At 34.2% G+C, this 23533-nt stretch overlaps 1 protein-coding gene and 1 long non-coding RNA gene across 4 annotated transcripts in view; one reads left to right on the top strand and one right to left on the bottom strand.

Moving 5' to 3' along the window:
* The first annotated feature begins 14848 nt into the window (after window positions 1-14848).
* On the top strand, window positions 14849-16007 carry LOC128555706 (uncharacterized). Of its 2 annotated transcripts, none has more exons than XR_008370278.1 (4): window positions 14849-15527; window positions 15628-15730; window positions 15798-15830; window positions 15900-16007. It is a non-coding gene; the product is annotated as an uncharacterized LOC128555706 (long non-coding RNA). The 2 variants fall into 2 exon arrangements; XR_008370279.1 differs by having other exon boundaries at window positions 14849-15428.
* The window catches only part of LOC123524404 (EF-hand calcium-binding domain-containing protein 14-like), a 31594-nt gene continuing 23716 nt past the window's right edge, over window positions 15656-23533 (bottom strand). For both annotated transcript variants that reach the window (XM_053538891.1, XM_053538892.1), the window contains exons 11-15: window positions 22562-22709; window positions 21813-21935; window positions 20923-21003; window positions 19932-20111; window positions 15656-17225 (exon numbers count right to left, since the gene is read on the bottom strand). In XM_053538891.1, coding sequence (XP_053394866.1) covers window positions 17173-17225; window positions 19932-20111; window positions 20923-21003; window positions 21813-21935; window positions 22562-22709 — 585 coding nt within the window. In that variant the 3' untranslated portion in view covers window positions 15656-17172. The remainder of the gene's footprint in view (window positions 17226-19931; window positions 20112-20922; window positions 21004-21812; window positions 21936-22561; window positions 22710-23533) is intronic.

The raw sequence follows: 23533 nt of genomic DNA on the forward strand, positions 1-23533 counted from the left end.
TTTTGTACTTGCATCGATTTCCTTTTTCCAAATTTTAAGCATAATGTGGCAAATCATGGCAGTTGAAAAGAAATAAAAAGAAAATACTATCACTCACATTAAAATAGATTTATGCGTAACAGAAAATTCTGGCAGACAATTGGCTTATTCAAAATCATTGGGTAATGCATTATCTTCTTACAAGACAATCAACTGCTTCTTGTATACATTTTGATGTGCAAGCACAATTATATACATATTAAGACATTTTTCAAAAACAGTTTTAGTTTTTGAGAATTAGAACAAAAGGTAACATGTCTCAGTTAGCCGAGAAATCATCTGGCCATTTCAGAAAGTGAAGGGTCTACGAGGAAATGATATTTATTGTGCTTATTTCAATATATTGATAATGATCTGGGACTGAAAAAGAAAGACAATACTCTTGTTTTATTTCAATAACCACTTTATTTACACATTTGTTTTGTTGCAATATGAATGATAAATAAAAGAAGAAAGTTTGTTGTGAAGCGATAAATTGTGACCTGTACAAGAAAACAAACTGGTGTGTAATATTTGATTATTTTCTCTGATAGCTGTTGCTATGCCCATGTAAGATACAAACTAGACTTTTGTTTATAATCAGTCTGTCATGATATATTTTAACAGCGTAGTTTCACTCACTCTGTAGTATCTTTACCTGTTTAATTTAAACAAATTAGAACACAAACAGTTGTGCAAAATCAATGGTTTACCCCTGAATTGATCCGTTTACAATTACATTTTGTGTAGTTTCTCCCTGAATATATGTCATACATTCAAAATTAAATGTTGAGAAGTAAGTAAAATGCAATAAATTTCCAAAAACAATCAAAAGCAATATGAACTGACTGAATAATGTACAGAAACTGATTTTAAGAGTCGCCAATAACCTGCTACATTGACAATAAGCATATTCTTAATTCTGATGCTGTGGCCTGACAAAGTCACAAGAATCACAGCATTAGATATAATCTAACATTGTTGGATCTTAACAGAAATTTACTTTGCAAATAAAAAAGAGAGGATTTTTACTATTACCAAAATACCCTATTAAAAAGTACACAATTTTCAAGAGTCCCTTAGCTAGAATATGTGTGGTTTACATAAACATTCAGAAAATCATCTGTTTCAGAGGGATAAGCATGTCTCTACAGGTACTTCTAAAACTGTTCATAGGTACAAACTTTATGACCTATTAACAACTGACCTAAGTCGCTCACCTGTACAGGGCAACCCCAAGAAATGTCACATCTCGAACAATTTCTGTTGAGAACCATTCAAATATTTGTCAGAAGTTTTCCTTGTTTCAACTGATTACCATACAACAGTCCAAAACTGAACCCCAACAAAATTAGTAGAGCACCACCAGCCAATACTACCCCGATTGTCATAAAAGGATTATGACCCCAGTGATAGTCCCAAAATAAGACCCAGTTACCGGGTTTAAACAAGTTTTAATGGGAACCAAAGGTACTTTTCTCACTGAAAACTGTGCAGGCCAAACTGTTCGACAGACCAGCACAGTTAATATGTTTGAAAGTGTTTTTTTTTTCTCTGACCAATTTTTAACAAGAAATGCCCAGGACCGTTTGGAGATATTTAAACTATAATCCCACAAGACACTACCTGGAAAAGTAACCCCACGCTGGCAGATTTATCGAGATTACAGAACATTACAATAACAAAGCAAATCCAGTGTAATCTTGTAAATATTGTGATCGGATTCAACAATATTTCCATTATCATTTTATGAGCAAAATTAATTGAAACTAGCATTTATAGACATGTACACTGTAAAACAAAAGCATACATTTACAATCAATTGATTGTTTTTGACAGTTGAGTTTTCTATCTGCCAAATGAATAGTCTTAGTCTACTTATCTGAAGAAACTGGATGCACTTGATTTATTTTCTTCCAGTTAAAAAAGCGCTGAAAACTTAAACTCAATGTTGGATCAAGCATAAAGATTGGGGGGAAAAAAAACGTTTTTAGCTCCACTATTCGGAGAATAGGGGTCGGCGTCGGCGTGAGCTTTCGTAGTTAAAGATTTTCGGCAATTTTTGTTTTTCTGTCATATCTTTGATACTATCGCTTATACCTTACTGTAACTTCACATAAACATTTCGTTTGTTTGTTTTGGGTTTAACGCCGTTTTTCAACAGCATTTCAGTCATGTAACGGCGGGCAGTTAACCTAACCAGTGTTCCTGGATTCTGTACCAGTACAAACCTGTTCTCCGCAAGTAACTGCCAACTTCCCCACATGAATCAGAGGTGGAGGACTAATGATTTCAGACACAATGTCGTTTATCAAAAAGTCACATAAACATTGTCCAGCATACAAACAAAGTATGTGCAGGGGCTGGGACCATTATACCTAAGGTCAAGGTCATCAAGGTGTTATACTTAGGTTATTTTTAAGGTTGATATTTTTTGGCATCCTTTGTTTCTCTGTCATATCTTTGTTACTATTGCTTATATCTTACTGTAACTTCACATCAACATTGTCCAGCACACAAACAAATAAAATAGTAATAACACTAAACAATTAAAAACTAATCACTTTGGTGGTGGAAATAAATAGAAATATAATTTCAGTTAAGCAAAGTCTTTATACTTTATGTGCATGTAGTTTCTTGGACTGTATTTCTGATATAATTTAATACTATCAAAATATAGAATGTCAGTACCACTTCCATACTTGACCTTTAACCCCTCTGAGTAGTAGGATCTTTTTATATCTTGGTGTATCTTCTTTTTAAAGTAGAGGTCTCTTATTGAGACATAAATTCATTTTACTGTCAAATCGCCGAATAGTGGAGCGCGCTGCTCTTGTTTATAACACTGGTCAAACTAGAAAATTAATATAGTTCACTACATAAAATATACTGAAAAATTGGCTTGATGTGCAATAAGCAAATGCATAAATACAATTCTATAAAGAATTTGTTGCTAAACTAATGACTAGCTTTAACATTAAGTATTGTTAGAATTACTAGCGTTAGTAGTCAACTGTGCATGATAAAATAAAGCAGACAGCCTCCAGATCGTTCGACAACAAAAAAAAAACATATTTTTTAGATATCTTGAAATAAATGCTATATTTCTTAAGAAGGCTTTAAAACTTAATTACTGACAAACTTTATGTTACGGAAACACATGAGAATTGCTGTTTTTACTACTTTTTACGATGAAAATCGAAAGCGTTTGTCACGCTTTTACTCCAGGTAAACTGTCTCGATTATAAATATCTATATTTCTCATTATTCACTACTTCAGCTATAGCGCTATTGGTTACGACGACGGGAAAATGTCTTTATTGCCGCGGCGGTCTGGGGTTCGATTCCCGGTCATATTTTTTGTTGATTTGGAACTTCTAAAATATTTTAGAAACATTCATATTCTAATGTTCATAATATTACCAAACTTCAATTTGAAAGAAAGATTATTTTTTAACCAAATCTGGAGGCATGCTGCTTTAAAAGTTTAAACATGATTTTGTATTTCAACAAAAAAGTTACAAAAAATCCTTGAAAACAGTGTATAGATAAACACCAACCTTGGAACGGACAGTAACTATATTGATTATCTACTGGGTTTCAGATGTTTAAATCTGTCAGAGGAAGTTTTGATCTCTCCCTGAAAGTTAATAAGTCTTATATTTACAGATTTTATTATATATAACAATAATGTATTATTACATTTTGGTGAATTCAAAACAAATAGAAAACAAAAATGGCACATAAAATACAAAACGTTTGTCAGTTTTAAACACAAGTTAACTTACCAGACTCTGAAATATTATTTAAGTAGTATATTTACAAATCTATTCAAAATAAACTTTATATGAATAGCATTTCGCTGTATAACATGCATATTTAATTTCCTACTTACAGTCACAATACATACAATTATGTATATCTAAAGCACACAAACTTTCCTCATATATTTTCACACATTCTTTGATAACTGTCAAATGCAATAATAAATACAATTTGTATTTTTATATATAAATGTACATTCTAATTCACTCTTCAATGATTCTATATATGCAAAAGTTTTATCTTTCAAACACACAATGTTTTGATAAAACAGTGCAAAACATAGACTGTTTTTAACAAATCTAATACATTCATATTACTGGTGCCCAAATATTCTTTTACAGTTGATTCAGAAATTAAACTTCTATGGGAATGGAAAGCTTAGTGCAAGAGGTGTGTAAGTGCCTGTCATTTCCAAGTTAATGAATCTTGCTAACTGTAGCATTGTGAAGAAAATTATAACATAATAAACCCTTCTTATCTATCCTTATTGTTAAGGAAGTTCTGCTACAGCAGTTGTTCTGCTATCTGTTTGACATTTAATTGTAATTTTCCTGTATGTAACACAACTGGCATTCAGTTTGCTCATTGTTACTAGTCGCTATGCTAATAATTAGACATTCAGCTGTAAATCAGAACATGACCAAATTAAAATTTTTGTCAGAGATTTAGCATTCTTTCTGCTACTTCTTAGACATTTAGCAGGCGTTTTGCTAATGATTCGACAAAGAGCAGTCTTTCTGCTTTCTTTTAGACATTTAGCAGTCACTTTGCTATAAATTAAACATTTAGCTATCTAGAAGATGAACAGCTATATAGTTTTGTTCTTTAAAGAAAAAGAAAATACTGGACCTAAACAAGTGAATGAAGTATTGCCATGCAATAGAAAGTCCCCTACTGGAAGGCACCTAATTTTCTCTACTGCAGTATAACATAATGAACTGACATCTGCCAATGATGTATAAACAATATTGTACTATATACAATATAGTACAAGGAAATTCATTGATGCAAGCATCAAAGACGCCGCAAAGTGTTGTGTCTGAAGTACATTTTTTGCAATATGAGAAATCACCTAATCATTACTTTATTAGTCTGACTGGCTACAAGTTATCAACATTAGCACATAAACAATATATGTTATAAACTGTTTAAGAATAAACATGATAGAAAAGTTTTACCATGCAATACAAATCCTCTACCTGCAATGACATTAACATTGCAAGTAGGTGGTCCCTTTACATACAAAATTAAAGTAATTATTTCACTAACTAAGGTCACCTCCTGTGAAAAGTTCTTATGTGCAGGAGCGTGTGTATGAAGTTTCACAGAAATGCAGTTTGTTGGGAAATGAGGAAATGTTGAAATTATTTCAAAACTGTGGTTCACAGAAACCATTATTTTTATTATCATGTAATGTAATGAGTGTTTTCTATTTACTGATGAAGTTTTATGGACCTTAGTCACCTACATTATAGATTTCAGAATGCAGATTATACACAGGAATTTACTGTTTCCGTTGCCAAAAACAACCAAAAATTTTGTCCAAGAAAAGAATGATATAACATAAATAATCTCTATATTGCCCCTATTCACAAAGCATGAATCTTTCTTATATACTTTTGAATATCATAGAATTCATTTTTTTCGGACGAACGATAAACTTGAAGTCTTCGTTGAACTGTAAGGTTACTAGGAGTATGTCAGTGTCTAGATTCAAATCTAATATTACACGAAATTTAGCAAGCATAATAACCCGCTGCCAAAGTGTAGAAAATATTTCAATGGACAAATACAAAAACTATCTATTAAATTAAAAAAGAAAAAAGAAAAAAAAAGAAGCAAGTAACAAGATATAATAAAACCAGAACAACTGACTAGTCATATAAGATCAATGAACATATAAATTCAACAAGGAATTCTATTTTAAAGTCACTGATGCTTTGATAAGTTATTGTCCCACGGCTTTTGATATTTCGATCTATCCACATTTAAAGAAGTATTAACTTGTCACTAACAAATTCAGCCAAATGCTCTTTAGCCTATTGCACACCTTAGTTGACAGTGTATATCTGTAAACAATGAGTAGATCTATATGACACATAAGCAAAAAAAAAAAAAAAAAAAAAAAAAAAAAAAAAAGGAAGAAAAAAGAAAGAAAAAAAAAACAAAAACAAAAAACAACAAAAAAAAACAAACAGAAATAGGAACTTGCTAAAGTGTGCGCATTCTGAAATTACATCATTGTACCTATCAACAAAGAAAATAAGACAAAAGGTTAAAAATAAGTTAACAGCGGCACTTCCTTCGTTCATTTCAACATATCTGTGCTTATTGATTCCTTTGTTTACTTTGTAAATACGTTTTTTTCCAAGGAATTTTTATGCAGGCAAATTGTAATTTTTTTAATATTCTCTTCGAAGTTTACTGCAAGATTATTGTGGTATATGGTATATCAGCTCTGTACGTGGTGTGTTCTATTTATAGACAATGAGATAGGTAAGTAGGTCATGCTAAGAATAGAAATAGAAAACTTGACTTACAGAGTAATCTCCCTTATCAATAAATCGGATCAACATTTTTGACGAAATTGTAAATAAAAAATATGTTCTGCTATACAAATAAGGAGAGGAAAGACAGATAGCATTGTTTTAAATCACATAATAAGTTGCATTACATACATTTTTTATGTTTTCTTTTTGCCATTTTTTTGTTTATTCACTAAAAATATTGTGCAATATCGTTGATCCTTTTACAAACTATTCACTGTGTTCAGTTTATCACTCCGAAACTATTCATTACCATCTTTACAGGGTCCGAAATAAAAGTGTATCCCATATACTCGACACCGCCTTCAGGGCGGCGTCGAATAACAAGCACCTGGATTAAAATTTGCATATGTAAAAACCTACAGTTGTTTTCATTTGGAATTTTTATGGCCGATTATAAAAAAGTTATCATAAAAGTTATATATAGTACGAAACAAAGTGAAATTAATCCTAAAAAAATCTATACAATGTAAGTCCACAAGAAACTCTTTACCAGGTAGAGATAGATCAAAATACACCTAAAAATTGGATGTAACATGCATGTTGTACCACAGAAAAGTGGTCTCGATTTTTCCCTACAATATAATCTATTTATAGTAACAACAAAGGGACATAATTCTAAAAACAAGGGTGCATTATGGTGGTGAACATTTGTGCCCAGTTACATCAAAATCCCCCCGTGCATGAAGAAGAAATGCTCCGGACAAAGTTATTCTTGAATTTGACCTTTGACCTTAGACCTAGGGACCTGGTTCTTGCGCATGACAATATGTCTTATGGTGGTGAACATTTGTGCCAAGTTACATTAAAATCACTCCATACATAAAGAAGAAATGCTCCGGTCAAAGTCATTCTTGAATTTGACCTATGACCTCTAAGTATGACCTTGACCTTAAACCTAGGGCCCGGGGTTTGCGCACAACATGTTGTCTCATCCAAGGGAATGTTTGTGCCAACTGATATTTAAATCCTGTTTTGCATGACAAAGTTATAGACCGGACAGGAAAAAAATCCTATTGACCTTTGATCTCAAAGTGTGACCTTGACCTTTAAGCTAGGGTTCTGGGTGCTGCGCACGACACGTCGACTCATCATGGGGAACACTTATGCCAAGTAATATTGTAATCCCTTGATGGACGATAGAGTTCTGGACCGGACAGGAAAAAACCCTATTGACCTTTGGCCTCCAATTGTGACCTTGACCTTTGAGATTGGGGTACGGGTTTTGTGCATGACACGTTGTCTTATCAAGGGGAACATTTGTGTCAAGTAATATCAAAATCCCTTCATGGATGGCAGAGTTAAGGACCGGACAGGAAAAAAGGCCCTAATGACCTTTGATCCTCAATTGTGACCTTGACCTTTGAGCAAGGGTCCGGAATTTGCGCGCGACACGTCGTCTCATCATGGGGAACATCTGTGCCAAGTTATATTGAAATCCCTTAATGAATGACAGAGTTATGGACCGGACACGAAACAGACCCTGTTCATGTCATGTTAACATTTGACTGCTAAGTGTGACCTTGACCTTTGAGCTAGGGGTCTGCTTAAAGTTGTGCATGACACATCGTCTTATTATGAGGTACAATTGTGCCAAGTGATATTAAAATCACTTCATGGTTGGGAGAGTTATGGACCGGACAGGAAAAAAAGCCCTGTTGACCTTTGACCGCCAATTGTGACCTTGACCTTTGAGCTAGGGGTCCGGGTTTTGTGTACAACACGTCATCCTTTCATGGGGAACATTTGTGCCAAGTAATATTAAAATCCCTTCATGGATGAAAGAGTTATGGACCGGACACGAAATTGCGGACGGACGGAATGACGGAATGACAGAATGACCGAATGGCGGAAAAGCGCATTCCTATAGTCCCGGAAACTGGTTTTCAACCAGTAGGGGACTAATAACCCCTCATACTCCAGTCAGAGATAAACTATTTCCATTAAAAAATTATCAGTTCTAAAAGGTTACATTCTCTTAGAAAAAAATATCATTACCTATTAATCTATTTAAAAAAATCAGCATTTCAAGATGAACCTTTGGGACATTCCTCAGATGCTTGGCAACAACATGGCTTCTATTCTTTTATCTAAGTGGTGGTGTAGGTTCTGTAACTGTTTCAGTTGTTGTTGTTGCTCTCATATGCATATGAAATGAATGGACGGATACAATTTTCCGATGAATAATTAGTTTCGCTGTCCTTTACTGGTGTTGCGCGTAAACAAAGACGAAATTGAGGTAAGTGAAGTCATATTTTGCTTAGTATGACACATTTATAAATGTTATCGAAAAAAAAAGAAAAATACTATTCGGCAACGTCATAAATGTGAAATATCTGGTTTGTAATTTACGATTCGGCATTGTTATCACAAAAAATCCGTCGATATTTGAAGCGTGAAAAAAATATGAAATCGACAAAAATGTAAGTTTCTGACCTCATGTGCATTATATGAGGACACATAAAGCTGCTAATGAAAAAAATAAAAAAAACAATTGTAATATAAATGCGAATATCAAATTTATTTGCTTCAAATCCTGCTTATGGGGGCACGATTGACAAAATAGATCATCGGGAATGGGGTTGCTCCTGTTACGTATGTGAAAGCAAAACTACTTTGCGCCTATATAGGTACATATAACTGTGTTATTTCAATTTCAAGATATAATTGCCTAAATTATTTCGAGTAGAAAGGGACCTTGATTTAAACACAATCGGAGATAATGCAAATACCCGTATATTATCAATGTCCGTACTTTATCGTGCACCGGACCTCAGAAATGTTATAGTACTTATACTGCAAGTATAGTCATGAGAAAAACATGAATAATTATCATTTTGTATATCATTTGCGTAATTATAAGGTATTTAGCAGGCAAATAAAGGGGAATTTTTGCAATTCTGCTCTAACGTTGACCTAATGCCGTTGACCACATTTACAGAAATTTAATATTTCATGGTTAAGGAGTTCTGCTAGTGACGTTTCTCTGCATTTCTGGACACCTTTCTGTCGGATTATTGTTGATGCAAAAATCAAGGTCTTTCTGTTGAACTGCTCCTACACAGGTCGCGCATAAATAGGGAGAGGCCGCAGTCTTAAATCATTTGTCCTCCACCACTGATTGATGTGGAGAGGTTGACACGTTTACGGAAAACAGGTTACTACAGGTACCGAATTTCTGCCAGCCCAAAGTTGAAAACGGCGCTAAAGACAAAAAGCCAACATCATGTTTCCTGCTCTTCATTTGAAGTCAAATTCCTTGAGGCAAAAGTTACATGTGTTTTTAACGTCAATATGAACAGCAAACTAGTGACTGCGTTGATTGTATCTTGTTGCAAACATGGCATAGGGTACAATTGTCTTTCGTTGTTCCAGTGGATGGTCTTTATGTACACCTTCAGCCTAGCGTTAGCCATAAACTGCCAAAGCACTATTGCTGCAAACGAGTTTTCTTGCTAACATTAATATGTTTATAAATAAACATAAAGAAGAAGAAAACGACATTGTAAAAATTACTGGAATTGAAAAACGACTATTTGACTATATAAGGTATACGAGCAACTCCATTCCCAGACATGATATACTGAACACAAACTTAATACCAACTTCCTTTATTGTGACTGTTAAAAATGTGGTTTGGTAGAATCTGGAACAACTGATTAGACCTTCCTGGGTAGAATGAATAAAGTTACATCTTTTAACTTGATATTTCTTAATTTAAAATAAATTTTAATATTACAGTGATTTTAAAATAAAATAGCATATAGCAGGTTTGCTGTTTTATTCAGCATATATAAGCGTGAAATGTGTTTCTGATTGATAGCAAAGTGTTAAGTACAGTAGCTGTCAGCATGATCATAACATAAAACTTCTGTAAACATAGCAGGTACCCGCACCTGTATAAGGGTCAGCTATAAAAAGAAAAACTTCATGATGAAAAGAGAAAGAAAATGAACTAGATGTTTAATTATATGGAGGCCAGGTATTATCCGCCACAATACAAACTTACATATTTCAAATTAGTAAATGCAAAGTCCATGCACCTGGATGACAACTTCTAACCTTTCATATTGATAATTATAAATTACATGCGCCAAGATGACAAATTCTTACTTCATTGGGCGTAGACTAAATGTTGCAAATGAGAATCACATATCACTGTTGACTATAGATATTTTTTTTCATGAGATTGGTCATATTTGAAGTGATCATGAAAATATTTTATCCAATAAAATTATTGCATTAATTGTACGGACTCCCATTTCTTCCTTCCTATTCTTTTATAGATGATAATGACAACACTGTTTATTGGTGATAAGATACGTTATGTTACCTAACGGGTAGATAAGAGGTGAAACTTGCATATCTAATTTGTCTTATCAACGGTAAATACAGGGTGCTGTCCCTTGATGAAAGAATACTTTTAGTTTCACATGAAATACTTCCTTGTCGGATGGTGATGGTGTCAGATGATTAATCATAATGGCTATGTTCAAATCGGCTGGAACTTTGTCGACATTTAATGCAGAGTACCCATTTAAGTGCATAACGGCTATCCTAGTGACAAAAGCCAACGGGCTTATCATCTCTGGAGATGACAAAATACTACTTTTATCTCAGGATCGTGAAGAGATAGAAAAGATTCATTATGTCACGTACAGTGTTCCGGATATGACCTGGGTACGGGAGAATATCTTTGCTTTCATAGATAAAGGGAAATGGTTCTATAGTGATGTTTATCTCATGAAAATCGACAACAAGAGAGTGATGCAAAAGTTCAAGTTTTCGACGGAAAAGAACTGTGAAGCGATATTTTTCCACGGCAGTTGCTTTTTTCTGTCCTTTTCGGGACAATCAGGCTTTGTGAAAATAGTCGATGAACGTGGTGAATTCGTTGCAAGAATTAAAAATGATGCAAGTGGCAAGTCGATTTTTTCTGACTGCAGTCCCTCTAAACTTTTCTTTGATGATATATCACAATTATTTGTGTGCCACCAGTTATCGACTACTGATGGTAAAGTAATGACCAAAATACAGTTAAATGAAAAGTTTGAAGTGTTGTTTTATAATTTTGTGTACAACTCTGGTGGCGTTGTTACAAGTAATTTATGCGAGCCTGATAGGGAAAGAATTGTTTTTGTAGTTTATGACGGTAAAAGGAGTAGTATGAAAGTACTTGATAAAGGAAGTCTTGACGTAGCAAATGTTTCTGGCTTGAAAAATCTCAGCAAGGTAACGGCAATATGTTTTCACAACAATGAAATACTTTTAGCTTTAAAGAAATCGAGAGTTACATCAGAGATAGCCGTTTACCGCTTCGAAGGTAGCTCTGTTCATTCGTTATCGTATATTTAGCAAAGCGACAATAAGATGAATCTTCGTTTAAGCTCAAGATGACTATCGCAAATTCCATGCTATTATCATCTCGACACGAATGAAAAACGGGCACCATATGAACTGCAGAAAAAAAAAAACTTTTTCGTTTAAGAATCGTCAGGAAGAGTGATATGACACCAAGTCAAACAATGCACGCTTTCGTGACAATATTGGACGTTGTTTATTAATATATTTGACGTGTGCACGCAGAAGTAACTAATGTTATAGGCAGAAACATTCTGAAGTAGTAAATAAGATCATACAAAGCTATTTTCACTGAAGACATTTTTTTTCAGTTATGCATCTTGTGTAAGGTGTGGGAATTTCAACACGTCAGAGCAGGAGCTAGCAGCGAAAAGTAATCGATGAAACACGAGTGAGACAAAGGATAACCAGTTTTCACTGAGCCAGTTAACCGGACATTAAGTTCACCAAGTGTTACAACTGGCTGTTGCCTTGGACTCGTGTTTTGTGCAATGGTCAGAGTATAGACGTACGAATTTGTTTAGAAGTTGTTGTATGCCTCTTTCTCATAAGCCCGGCGATATATGACCATTTTGTGTCGATTCGCCGTAAAACCCAACTCACTCACTCTTTCTCACAATTCCAAGCCTTTGGAATATTTGTATTTGCAGCGATTTCCTTTTTCCAAATTTTAAGAATACTGTGGCAAATCATGGCAGTTGAAAAGAAATACTCGAGAAAATGTCTTCACAACAATAGATTTATGCATAACTGAAAATTCTGGCAGACAAGTTGGCTCATTAAAAATCATTGGGGTAATACATTACCTTCTTACAAGAAAAGCAACTACTTCCTGTAGAACATTTTAATGTGCAAGCACAGTTACATACATTTTAAGACGTCTTAGTTTTTTGAGAATTAGTACAAATGGTAATAAATGTCAGTTAAACCAGAAAGCATCGGACCATTTCAGAAAGTGATTGTCATCTTGTTAAGCCGACAACTTAGAATTTTTCTTTTTGGGGATGTCTTTCGTTGTTGGGAGTATTATAATGTAACAAGAAATCTTTTGCAACAAACATCTATTATTGACAAGAGCTGAAACACCAGTTAAGGGGCTCGGAATAGAGAAAATGGCTTTTATTATGCTTATTTCAACAGTAATAACCACCGGTAATTATCTGGGACTGAAAAAAGAAAGACAATTCTCTTGTTTTATTTCAATAACCACTTTATTTACACATTTGTTTTGTTGCAATATGAATGATAAATAAAAGAAGAAAGTTTGTTGTGAAGCGATAGATTGTGACCTGTACAAGAAAACACAATGGTGTGTAATATTTGATTATTTTCTCCGATAGCTGTTGCTTTTCTACATGCCCATGTAAGATACAAACTAGACTCTACTTTCCAGATTTTATTTTTTGTTTATAACCAGTCTCTCATGATATATTTTAACAGCGTAGTTTCACTGACACAATAGTATCTTTACCCGTTTAATTTAAACACATTAGAACACAAACAGCTGTGCAAAATCAATGACCAACTCCTAATTTTATCTGTTTAGAATTACATTTTGTGTAGTTTCTCCCTCCTTCAAAATTAAATGTCCGGAAGTGCAAGTAAAATGCAATAAATTTCCAAAAAACAACATAAACTGACTGAATAATGTATATAGACCGAGTCTCCAACAATCTGCTACTCTGACAATAAGCATATTCTTAATTGTTATGCTGGGTCTGCCAAAATCACATGAATCGTATCATTTATAGGTATAATCTAACATTGTTGGATTTCAACAGAAATTTAATTTGCAAATAAAGGATTTTTACTAACACCAAAATACCCTATATAAAAATTGCACTATTTTCAAGAGTCCCTTGGCTAGAATACCCTTAATTTAGTTTACATAAACATTCAGAAAATCGTAAGTTTTAGAGGGATAAGCATGTCTCTACATGTACTTCTAAAACTGTTCACAGGTACACACTTTAGACCTATTAACAACTGCCCTAAGTCGCTCACCTGTACAGGTCACCCCCAAGAAATGTCATATCTTGAACAATTTCTTTTGAAAACCATTCAAATATTTGTCAAAGTTTTCCTTATTTCAACTGATTACCGTACATCAGTCCAAAAGTGAACCCCAACAAAGTTAGTAGAACACCACCAGCCAACACTACCCTGTATTATCATAGAAGAAATTCATGTAAAACACACTGTGATAGTCCCAAAATAAGAACCAGTGACTGGGCTTAAACAAGCTTTGAAGGGAACCACCAGTTAATATTTTACATAAAATGGTTAACTAAAATCACCATTACTTTTTCAATGAAAACTGTGCCGGCCAAACACTTCACCACAGTTAATATCTTTGAATGAAATGATTTTTTCTCTGACCAATTTTTGTAACAAGAAATGCTCAGGACCATTTGGTGGTACTTAAACTATAATCCAATGAGACACTACCTGAAAAATTTACCTCATGTTGGTAGATTTATCCAGATTACAGAACATTACAATAACAAAACATATCCAATGTAATAATGAGTATCACAGAAAAATATGATAATTTACACTAATGTAGTATCACCTTAGCACTAAAATCTTTTATTTACTATAGACTCGTGCTGAAGTGATGCATATGTTATAGTAGAAAAATCGTACAGAGTGTGGCAAATCTAGGATTACCCCAGTGGTATAACAATATATAGATGCTGCAAATATTGCGATCGGATTTAACAATATTTCCATTATCATTTTATGAGCAAAATTAATTGAAACTAACATTTATAGATATGTACAGCGGAAAACAAAAGCATACATTTACAGTCGATTGTTCCTTTTTCGACAGTTTTCTTTCCACAAAATGAAAAATCTTAGTCTCCTTCTTTGAAGAACCTGAGAACCTGGATGCACTGACTTTCTTTTCTTCAACTCAAAACAAGCACTGAAATTTAACTTCACGTTGGATTAAGCAAAAAAACTGAAATATTCAATTTTCATTACACAGGTCAAACTACAACAAATATGTAGTTGGCTACATAAAACGACTGAAAACTTGGCTTGATGTGCAATAAGCAAATGCATAAATACAATTCTGAAAAGAATTTGTTGCTGAACAAATGACTAGCTTTAAATAACATTAAATATATTTATACTGTTAGAATTAGTAGTTATTTAGTTAGTAGTCAACTGTGCATGATAAAATTAAGCAGTTTAAACATGATTTTGTATTTCAACAAAAAAAAGTTACAAAAATTCCTTGAAAACAGCGTATAGATGAACACCAACACTGGAATGGACAAGAATTGTGGATTATCTACTGGCTTTCAGACATCAGGGGTATTAGATCTCTCCCGTTAATAAGTCTCTGTTGAACTTAAACCTCTATGGAAAGGTTTCAAACTTCTTTTTTAGTCAACTCTATGGGAAGGTTTCAAACATTTTTAGTCAACTCTATGGCAAAGTTTCAAACTTTTTTAGTCAACTCTATGGAAAGGTTTCAAACATTTTAAGTCATCTCTATGGGAAGGTTTCAATTTTTTTTTAGTCAACTCCATGGAAAGGTTTCAAACTTTTTAAGTCATCTCTATGGAAAGGTTTCAAACATTTAAGCCAACTCTATGGAAAGGTTTCAAACTTTTTAGCAAACTCTATGGAAAGGTTTCAAACATTTTTAGTCAACTCTATGGAAAGGTTTCAAACTTTTTAGTCAACTCTATGGAAAGGTTTCAAACTTTTTTTAGTCAACTCTATGGAAAGGTTTCAAACTTTTTTAGTCAACTCTATGGAAAGGTTTCAAACTTTTTAGTCAACTCTATGGAAAGGTTTCAAACTTTTTTTAGTCAACTCTATGGAAAGGTTTCAAACTTTTTTTAGTCAACTCTATGGAAAGGTTTCAAACTTTTTTAGTCAACTCTATGGAAATTTATTTATTTATTTGGGTTTTACGGCGCACAAACACAGTATAGGTTATATGGCGCCAAACAGGACTACAGGTTTCAAACGTTTTTAGTCAACTCTATGGAAAGGTTTCAAACTTTTTTTAGTCAACTCTATGGAAAGGTTTCAAACATTTTTAGTCAACTCTATGGAAAGGTTTCAAACTTTTTTTAGTCAACTCTATGGAAAGGTTTCAAACTTTTTTTTAGTCAACTCTATGGAAAGGTTTCAAACTTGTTTTAGTCATCTCTATGGAAAGGTTTCAAACTCTGCTAGTCAGGCAGGAAATAATTTAACAGAACTGGCAGAATAAAGATCACAAATTACTCTCAGACATAAAAAACAAAACTGAACAAAATTTACATAACAAGCACTTAACAGTTCATAGAATCAACGATATTACCAAAATGATTGTAATGAAAAATCTCAACTACATGATCAACAATAATGTATTATCACAATTTAAAACGATTATGGAGACACTTATCACAAACAATTTAAGAAGTACAATATATTAACAAACAGAAAACAAACATGGCACATAAAATACTAAACTTTTGCCAGTTTTAAACACAAATTATCTTTCCAGACTCTGAAATATTATTTAAGTAGTATATTTACAAATCTATTCAAAATAAACTTTATATGAATAGCATTTCGCTGTATAACATGTATATTTTACCTACTTACAGTCACAATACATACAATCATGTATATCTAAAGCACACAAATTTTCCTCATATATTTTCACACATTCTTTAGTAACTGTCAAATGCAATAATAAATACAATTTGGACTTTTATACATAAATGCACATACTAATTCACTCTTCAATGATTCTATATATGCAAAAGTTTTATCTGTCAAACACCCAAGTTTTTGATAAAACAGTGCAAAACAAGCTCTTTTCTTCAACATTTTTTTTTTTTACAAATCTAACATATTCATTATTGATGCCCAAGTATTCTTCTACAAGTGATTAAAAAAAAAAAAAAAAATCTGCAGAAATGGAAAGCTTAGTGCACAAGGAGTGTGTAAGTGCATGTCATTTCCAAGTCATTGAATCTTTCTATGTGTAGCGCTGTGAAGAAAATTAGATAAAAAATTTATCATACACGACAGTTGTTCTGCTATCTGTTTGTCATTTAGTAGTCATTTTCCTATATGTAACACAACTGGCAGTCATCCTGCTCACTGTTACACATTTAGCACTCATTTTGCAAATAAATAGACATTTAGAACATGGCTAATTTCATATTTTTGTTCTTTAAAATAAAATTTGAAAATACGGAAATTCAAAAACAACCTCACACTCCAATCAGAGATCAATTTCTTCCATTAAAAATTTACAAGTTCGAATAGGTAGCATTTTCTTAGAAAAAAATATTATTACAACCTATCAATCTATTACAAAAATCAGCTTTTCAAGATGAATGTTTGGGACATTTAAACATTTGTTTTTCCTCAGTTGCTTAGCAACAACATGGCTTCTATTCCTCTATCTAGGTGGTGGTGTAGGTTCTGTAACTGTTTCTGTTGTTGTTGTTGTTGCTGAAAGAATACCGTAATTCATAAGAATTCATATGAACACGAAATGAATGGAGGGATGAATAATTACAGTGAAGCTCATACTTTATGTTCGGATATTAGTCACTAATGATTATGCCTGTATTTTAGACGTGGCCAAGTTGGACGTAATATCAGACTGAAATAAAATGAATGTGATAAATACGTCACAAGTTAGACTAGGGATGGGCATAATGCTAGAATTATACAGGGCTTTGAATGATCAAAGTATGGAACAAGAGGGCCATAATGGCCCTATATCACTCACCTGTTATCATTGCACTTAAGGACAAGAAGGTCAAAAAATCATAATCAAGATCAATCAAAAGAATTATGAGAAAATATAGTTGAAATTTTCTTAAAGTTACTTCAAATAAAAATATTTTCAAATCAGGCCAGTAGTTTCATACAAGAAGTTTTCTGTATAGCCATATGGGAAAATGAGCCCCTCCCCCAGGCGGCCATTTTTTCAATGAATCAAAATTATTTGAAGGAATTTGGTAGAGGGTTACCCAAGAAACTTTTGTGTAAAATTATTTTGAAAACGGACCAGCAGTTTCTGAGAAAAAGATTTTCAAAGTTCTATATAGGCATATAGGGAAAATAAGCAAAACCCCTTAGGGGCCATGTCTTTCGCTGAATCAAAATTATTTAAAGGACTATAGTAGAGGGTCACCCAAAGAACACTAGTCTTGTGTAAAATTGTTTTGAAATCAGTATTCTATATAGCCATAAGTCCAAAGGACAGGAACAACAAAGGGAAGAAATTTAACCAAAAAGAAATAAAAATTCTTACAAGGTACAGATATGTCAAAATACACATAAAAATTGGAGGTACCATTCATGTTGTACCACAGAAAAGTGGTCTCGGTTTTTCCCTACAGCCAATAATAAAAAAGTTACTAAATAAGCCATTTATAGTAACATAAAAGGGAAGTAATTAAAAAAAAAATCATTGTAAGTGAACAAAAGAAGGATCTGCCAAATAAAAACAAGAGCACTGCAATGCAACGCAAATGCAGAGCAATATACACACATTGTCAAAACAAAATCATATGACCTTTGACCCCTAAGTGTGACCTTGACCTTGAAGTGAGCCATCCAAAACATGCGCTCTGCACGTCGTTTCGATGAGGTGAACATTTGTGTCAGGTTTCTCTGAAATCCTTCAAGGGGTTCAAGAGTTACAAAGCGGAAGGGAAATTGCTAACCAACAGACAGACAGACACCGAGGCGATAACATAATACGTCCCTTCGGGCGTATAAAAAAGAATCGAGATCTTATGGTGATACAAGTTGTGTGCAAGTTTGGTTAAAATCAAATCATAAATGAAGCTGCTATTGTGCAGACAAGGTCAAAATTGCTAATTTTGGCCCTTTCAGGGGCCATAACTCTTGAACCCATTATGGGATCTGGTCGGTTCAAGAAAAGAACCAAGATCTTATGGTGACACAAGTTTTGTGCATGTTTGAATAAATTCAAATCATAAATGAAGCTGCTATTGTGCAGACAAGGTCAAAATAGCTAATTCTGGTCCTATCAGGGGCCATAACTCTGGAACCCATAAAGGAATCTGGCCAGTTCAAGAAAGGAACCAAGATCTTGTGGTGATACAAGTTGTGTGCAAGTTTGGTTAAAATCAAATCATAAATGAAGCTGCTATTGTGCAGACAAGGTCAAAATAGCTAATTTTGGCCCTTTCAGGGGCCATAACTCCAGAACCCATAGTGGGATCTGGCCGGTTTAAGAAAGGAACAGAGATCTTATGGTGACACAAGTTTTGTGCAAGTTTGATTAAATTCAAATCATAAATGAAGCTGCTATTGTGCAGACAAGGTCAAAATAGCTAATTCTGGCCCTTTCAGGGGCCATCACTCTGGAACCCATAATGGAATCTGGCCAGTTCAAGAAAGGAACCAAGATCTTATATAAGGTGATACAAGTTGTGTGCAAGTTGGTTAAAATAAAATCATAAATGAAGCTGCTATTGTGCAGACAAGGTCAAAATAGCTAATTCTGGCCCTTTCAGGGGCCATAACTCTGGAACCCATAATGGAATCTGGCCAGTTCAGCAAAGGAACCAAGATCTTATGGTGATACAAGTTGTGTGCAAGTTTGGTAATAATCAAATCATAAAGCTGCTATTGTGCAGACAAGGTCAAAATAGCTAATTTTGGCCCTTTCAGGGGCCATAACTCTGGAACCCATAATGGGATCTGGCCAGTTCAATAAAGGAAATCTTATGGTGATACAAGTTGTGTGCAAGTTTGGTTAAAATAAAATCATAAATGAAACCACTATCGTGCAGACAAGAAATTGTTGACGCACGCATAATAGCAAATTCTGGCCCTTTAAGGGGCAATAACTCTAGAACCCATGATAGAATCTGGCCAGTTTTCGAAAGGAACCGAGATATCATGCCAATACAAGTATTGTATAAGTTTGATCAAAATTGCTTGAAAAATGTGGTCTCTATCATGTTCACAAGAAATTGTGGACAGACGAAGGGCGATCACAAAAGCTCACCCTGTCACTAAGTGACAGGTGAGCTAAAAATACAAATGAATAAAGAAAATGGCTGGCAACCACATGAACTGATACATTTGGACTGGTACTCGAGCCATCAATGTTAGATCGAGAGGTGTTTTACTGTATATGAAAGCATTGTAAGCATATATATTGTTCTTTACCAAGTGAAATTCCAAATGCTTTTGCGAATTCAGCAAGTGAATATAGTCCATTGTTGTCCTCATCATAGGGTTTGAGATCTTCCTCTTTCGGGGTCTGCGGTCCCAGAAAACCATCTAATACATCATAGTTTACTTGTCCAGTGCCTGCACGATCCCATCGACGGAAATTTGTATCCAGCTCTAAAAGATAAAGACCTCTGTGTTTGTCTTTCGATTAGCACTAAAGCCTGCCAGTTACAAAACAGATGTTAATGTACATGACCATGACATCAACTGATGCTCGCATATGTATATGCTTATTACAGTACAGTGACACAATATAGCTGCAATGATAAATGGCAAGTCTGAAATAATTTACTCTAGATACCAAACTCTGCCAAAAATTTCAAAACCTAAAAATTATTCCAGACAAGTATGATAAAATAAGTCATTGATTTTATGGCAAAATCTAAAACCTGGTGATATCTTTTGGAAGGTTTAACATCATATGTTTAAGATCATGACCTTAACATACAGACAGTACCTCATGTTTCCAAAACTTAGGTATGAACTTAAAAAACTTTGAAATATATGCAGAAGTCCAGTAATTTTGATATTTTTATATCAAAGAAAATTTTGTGACCAAGGAAATGTATATCTTCTTGAACAATGTAGAGCAGAAAACATCAAAGGGACATAATATACTGTTTCTAATTGGATACATTTAATTTTACATTCAGTAGTGTTCTGAACAGCTAATTACTGGTCCAATATATTGTTCCCTGAAGCACAGAACAACAGGTAAGTCCAATACTCAACAGGTAAGTCCAATACTCTGCAAATATATGTTGGAACAGACTGCAAATATTTAACTATTTTAGTTTTTCAACAGCAAAGTTGAAAGGTAAACGAGACAACAACAGTTATTAAGAATTATCTAATACTATTTTCCAAAACATTTTCCTTGTCCTCAAGATGTTCAGAGCTTAGAAAACATGTGCTGCACATATACCTTGTGGTGTTTTTATAAAATCCACATGGATGGTTCCTTGCTCTGACTGTGATGTACTCGCCACTGGACTTGTACCTGGACCTGCAACATCCAACACATGAAATAACTTCTACACGATTATCTTTTACTGATTTCATTTTGTAGACAGTAACAGTATGTACAGTTACAGTATGTAGTATTTTAACTTATTTACATATTTCCTTATTTATTCTGTGATGTCATCAGTCCAAAGTAGTACCAGGTATATAAATGGGCACCTTTTACATGGGTATGGTTTCCGCCAGACATCTTGACTGCCAAGTAGGTAAAGTAGCTTATGGACCTCGATGCCATCTATTGTATTATGTTAAATACTGCAACAATCAAACTCTGATGGTAAAAAGTGTCTTCAGATATGTACTAGTGGGAAGCTACCCTAACCAGTGTGACTTGATTTTATACTAGAACAGACAACTTCCATTTAATATCTTGATAACGGAGGACCAATGACTTCCGACACAATGTCTATAATCAAATCATCATCACAGAGAACATTGGACCAATCCAGGGATCAAATTCATGACCTCTTGATTCATTGTCATCTGCTCTACCTAAGGAACTGACCAGAGGGTATTACTTTCTGAAGACCTTAACAATTACTGTCTCCTTGGTATGAAGGTAATGTTGCTGCTATTTATAACACAAGGAACTGTACTACAAATATCTGTACATGTGCTTCACATGGAACTGAACTGCAAACATTTGTGTGTGTTGCAAAAGGAAGTGTACTGCAGATGTATGTGTATGTGCTGCACATGAAACTGTACTGTGAATATCCATGTATGTACTGTAAAGAGAACTGTCCTACGAATATCTGTGTATGTGATGCACAAAAGTATCCCGAGTTATACCTTTAGTCGTGTTTTCCTCCTCTTTCTTCGTTGTTACAAACTCCCCAGGTTTTACTGTAGTTGTCTTTGTAACTTTCTCTGTACTACCTGGCCCCTCAGATACTTCAGGGGCAGCACTGGTACCTAAATTTGTGTGACACAAAATGGCATTATTCATTTAATGCAATATTTTCTTTAGTAGAACCTTGATTTCATATAAATCAGTTTCAGAAACAATTGCTAAACAGTCTAAATGTTTGTCTAATCCATTGACACGGAGTCTGCTACACAGCAGTGATTAACTTTGCCATACAAACTTATTCGATTTTGCAATATTTGAAATGCTTTCCCACTTTACACTTGGTTTAAACAATATTTTATTAATCACAATTCATTTACAACATGTATATATATATATCAAAAAAGCATACAGGATTGAGTAGGAAGCTGAAAGCTTATTTGATGCTCTCTCCTTACACTCTCTCTCACTTTACACTTCTAAAGTAACAGGAAGATTTTAAGCATTAAGATGCCTGTAATGCCTGCCTCCTTAAGATAAATGATTGAAAAGAGAAGCTAACAAGAGAAAATCCTTGTTTTTAAGCTATCCTTCGAACACAAAAAAGAACAGAGAAGGGAAATGGCGTAAATTAAAATATTCAAAATGCAAGTGATTGCCATAGCAACATCATGTCTGCTACATTCTGCATCAGTATATAGTTTTGTAACAAAGCGACACTCATAGCAACAACATGACACAGATACCGTACCTGCTAGTTTCTGCATCAGTGTTGCTAGATACAGTCTGGTAGCATCAACCTGATGAGTGAGATTTGTTACTGTATTGGACTGTTTTGTCAACAATTGTGACATCGTGGTTACATCTGTTTTCAGACTGATAAATGATGAGTTCAAATTCTGAAAGCAAACATAGGACAATTTAACAGTATGTTTAACAAATAATCAAAGCCTTTGAGTGGTTTGTTACCTGATGTATGGCAGTTCAGAGTTCAGATGTGCACAAACTGAACCAAAAGGGCAGAACAGAGATGCATTTTTCTTTTTTCAGTATTTGGTTATTAAGTACTTAATATATTTTATGGTGTTGGGACATTACATGAAACACTGTACTCAGTTAACGAGGTATTCAAAGATGCAATTTTCAGGTAAATGAACTTCCACTCTAAATAGTATCTGACACTATGAACTAGACATATGGCTATCCCTGGTAATAGATACTGATATGACCACAATTTTGTAACATTACTTGTTCTTTTAGCCACGGAGTAGTAGTATGGAATAAATGGGCTTATGTTGTGCTGCTAGCTGCAATTACCCGTTCGTAGATAGTGGCAGACAGACACTGCCATCTTTCATGTAAACCAGCATATAAACAAGAAGCTGTGTTCAATAAACGCTTGATGCCCCCGGTGGCATCCTTGTCGATACAAAGCAACCTAAGTCCAAAACGAGGTCAAGGTCAAGGTCAAACTGAGGTCAGGTGATGTGTGAAGATGAGGAATGGTCACAGGTTACATCTGCATTAGTATCAAGTCATTCTAGTAAGGGGTATTGATGCTAGACGAAACGGTCCAATTTGGTTAACCTCGTACGGACGGACGAACAAACGAAAGGGATGAACGGACGGACAGGACAACCACTATATGCCTCCCGCATCAGTAGATAAAAACACTGAAAACATCTAAAGAAGATCATTTGGAAGCACAGAACACAACCAAGCA

Source organism: Mercenaria mercenaria, chromosome 3, assembly GCF_021730395.1.
Source record: "Mercenaria mercenaria strain notata chromosome 3, MADL_Memer_1, whole genome shotgun sequence".
Taxonomy (NCBI): Eukaryota; Metazoa; Mollusca; class Bivalvia; order Venerida; family Veneridae; genus Mercenaria; species Mercenaria mercenaria.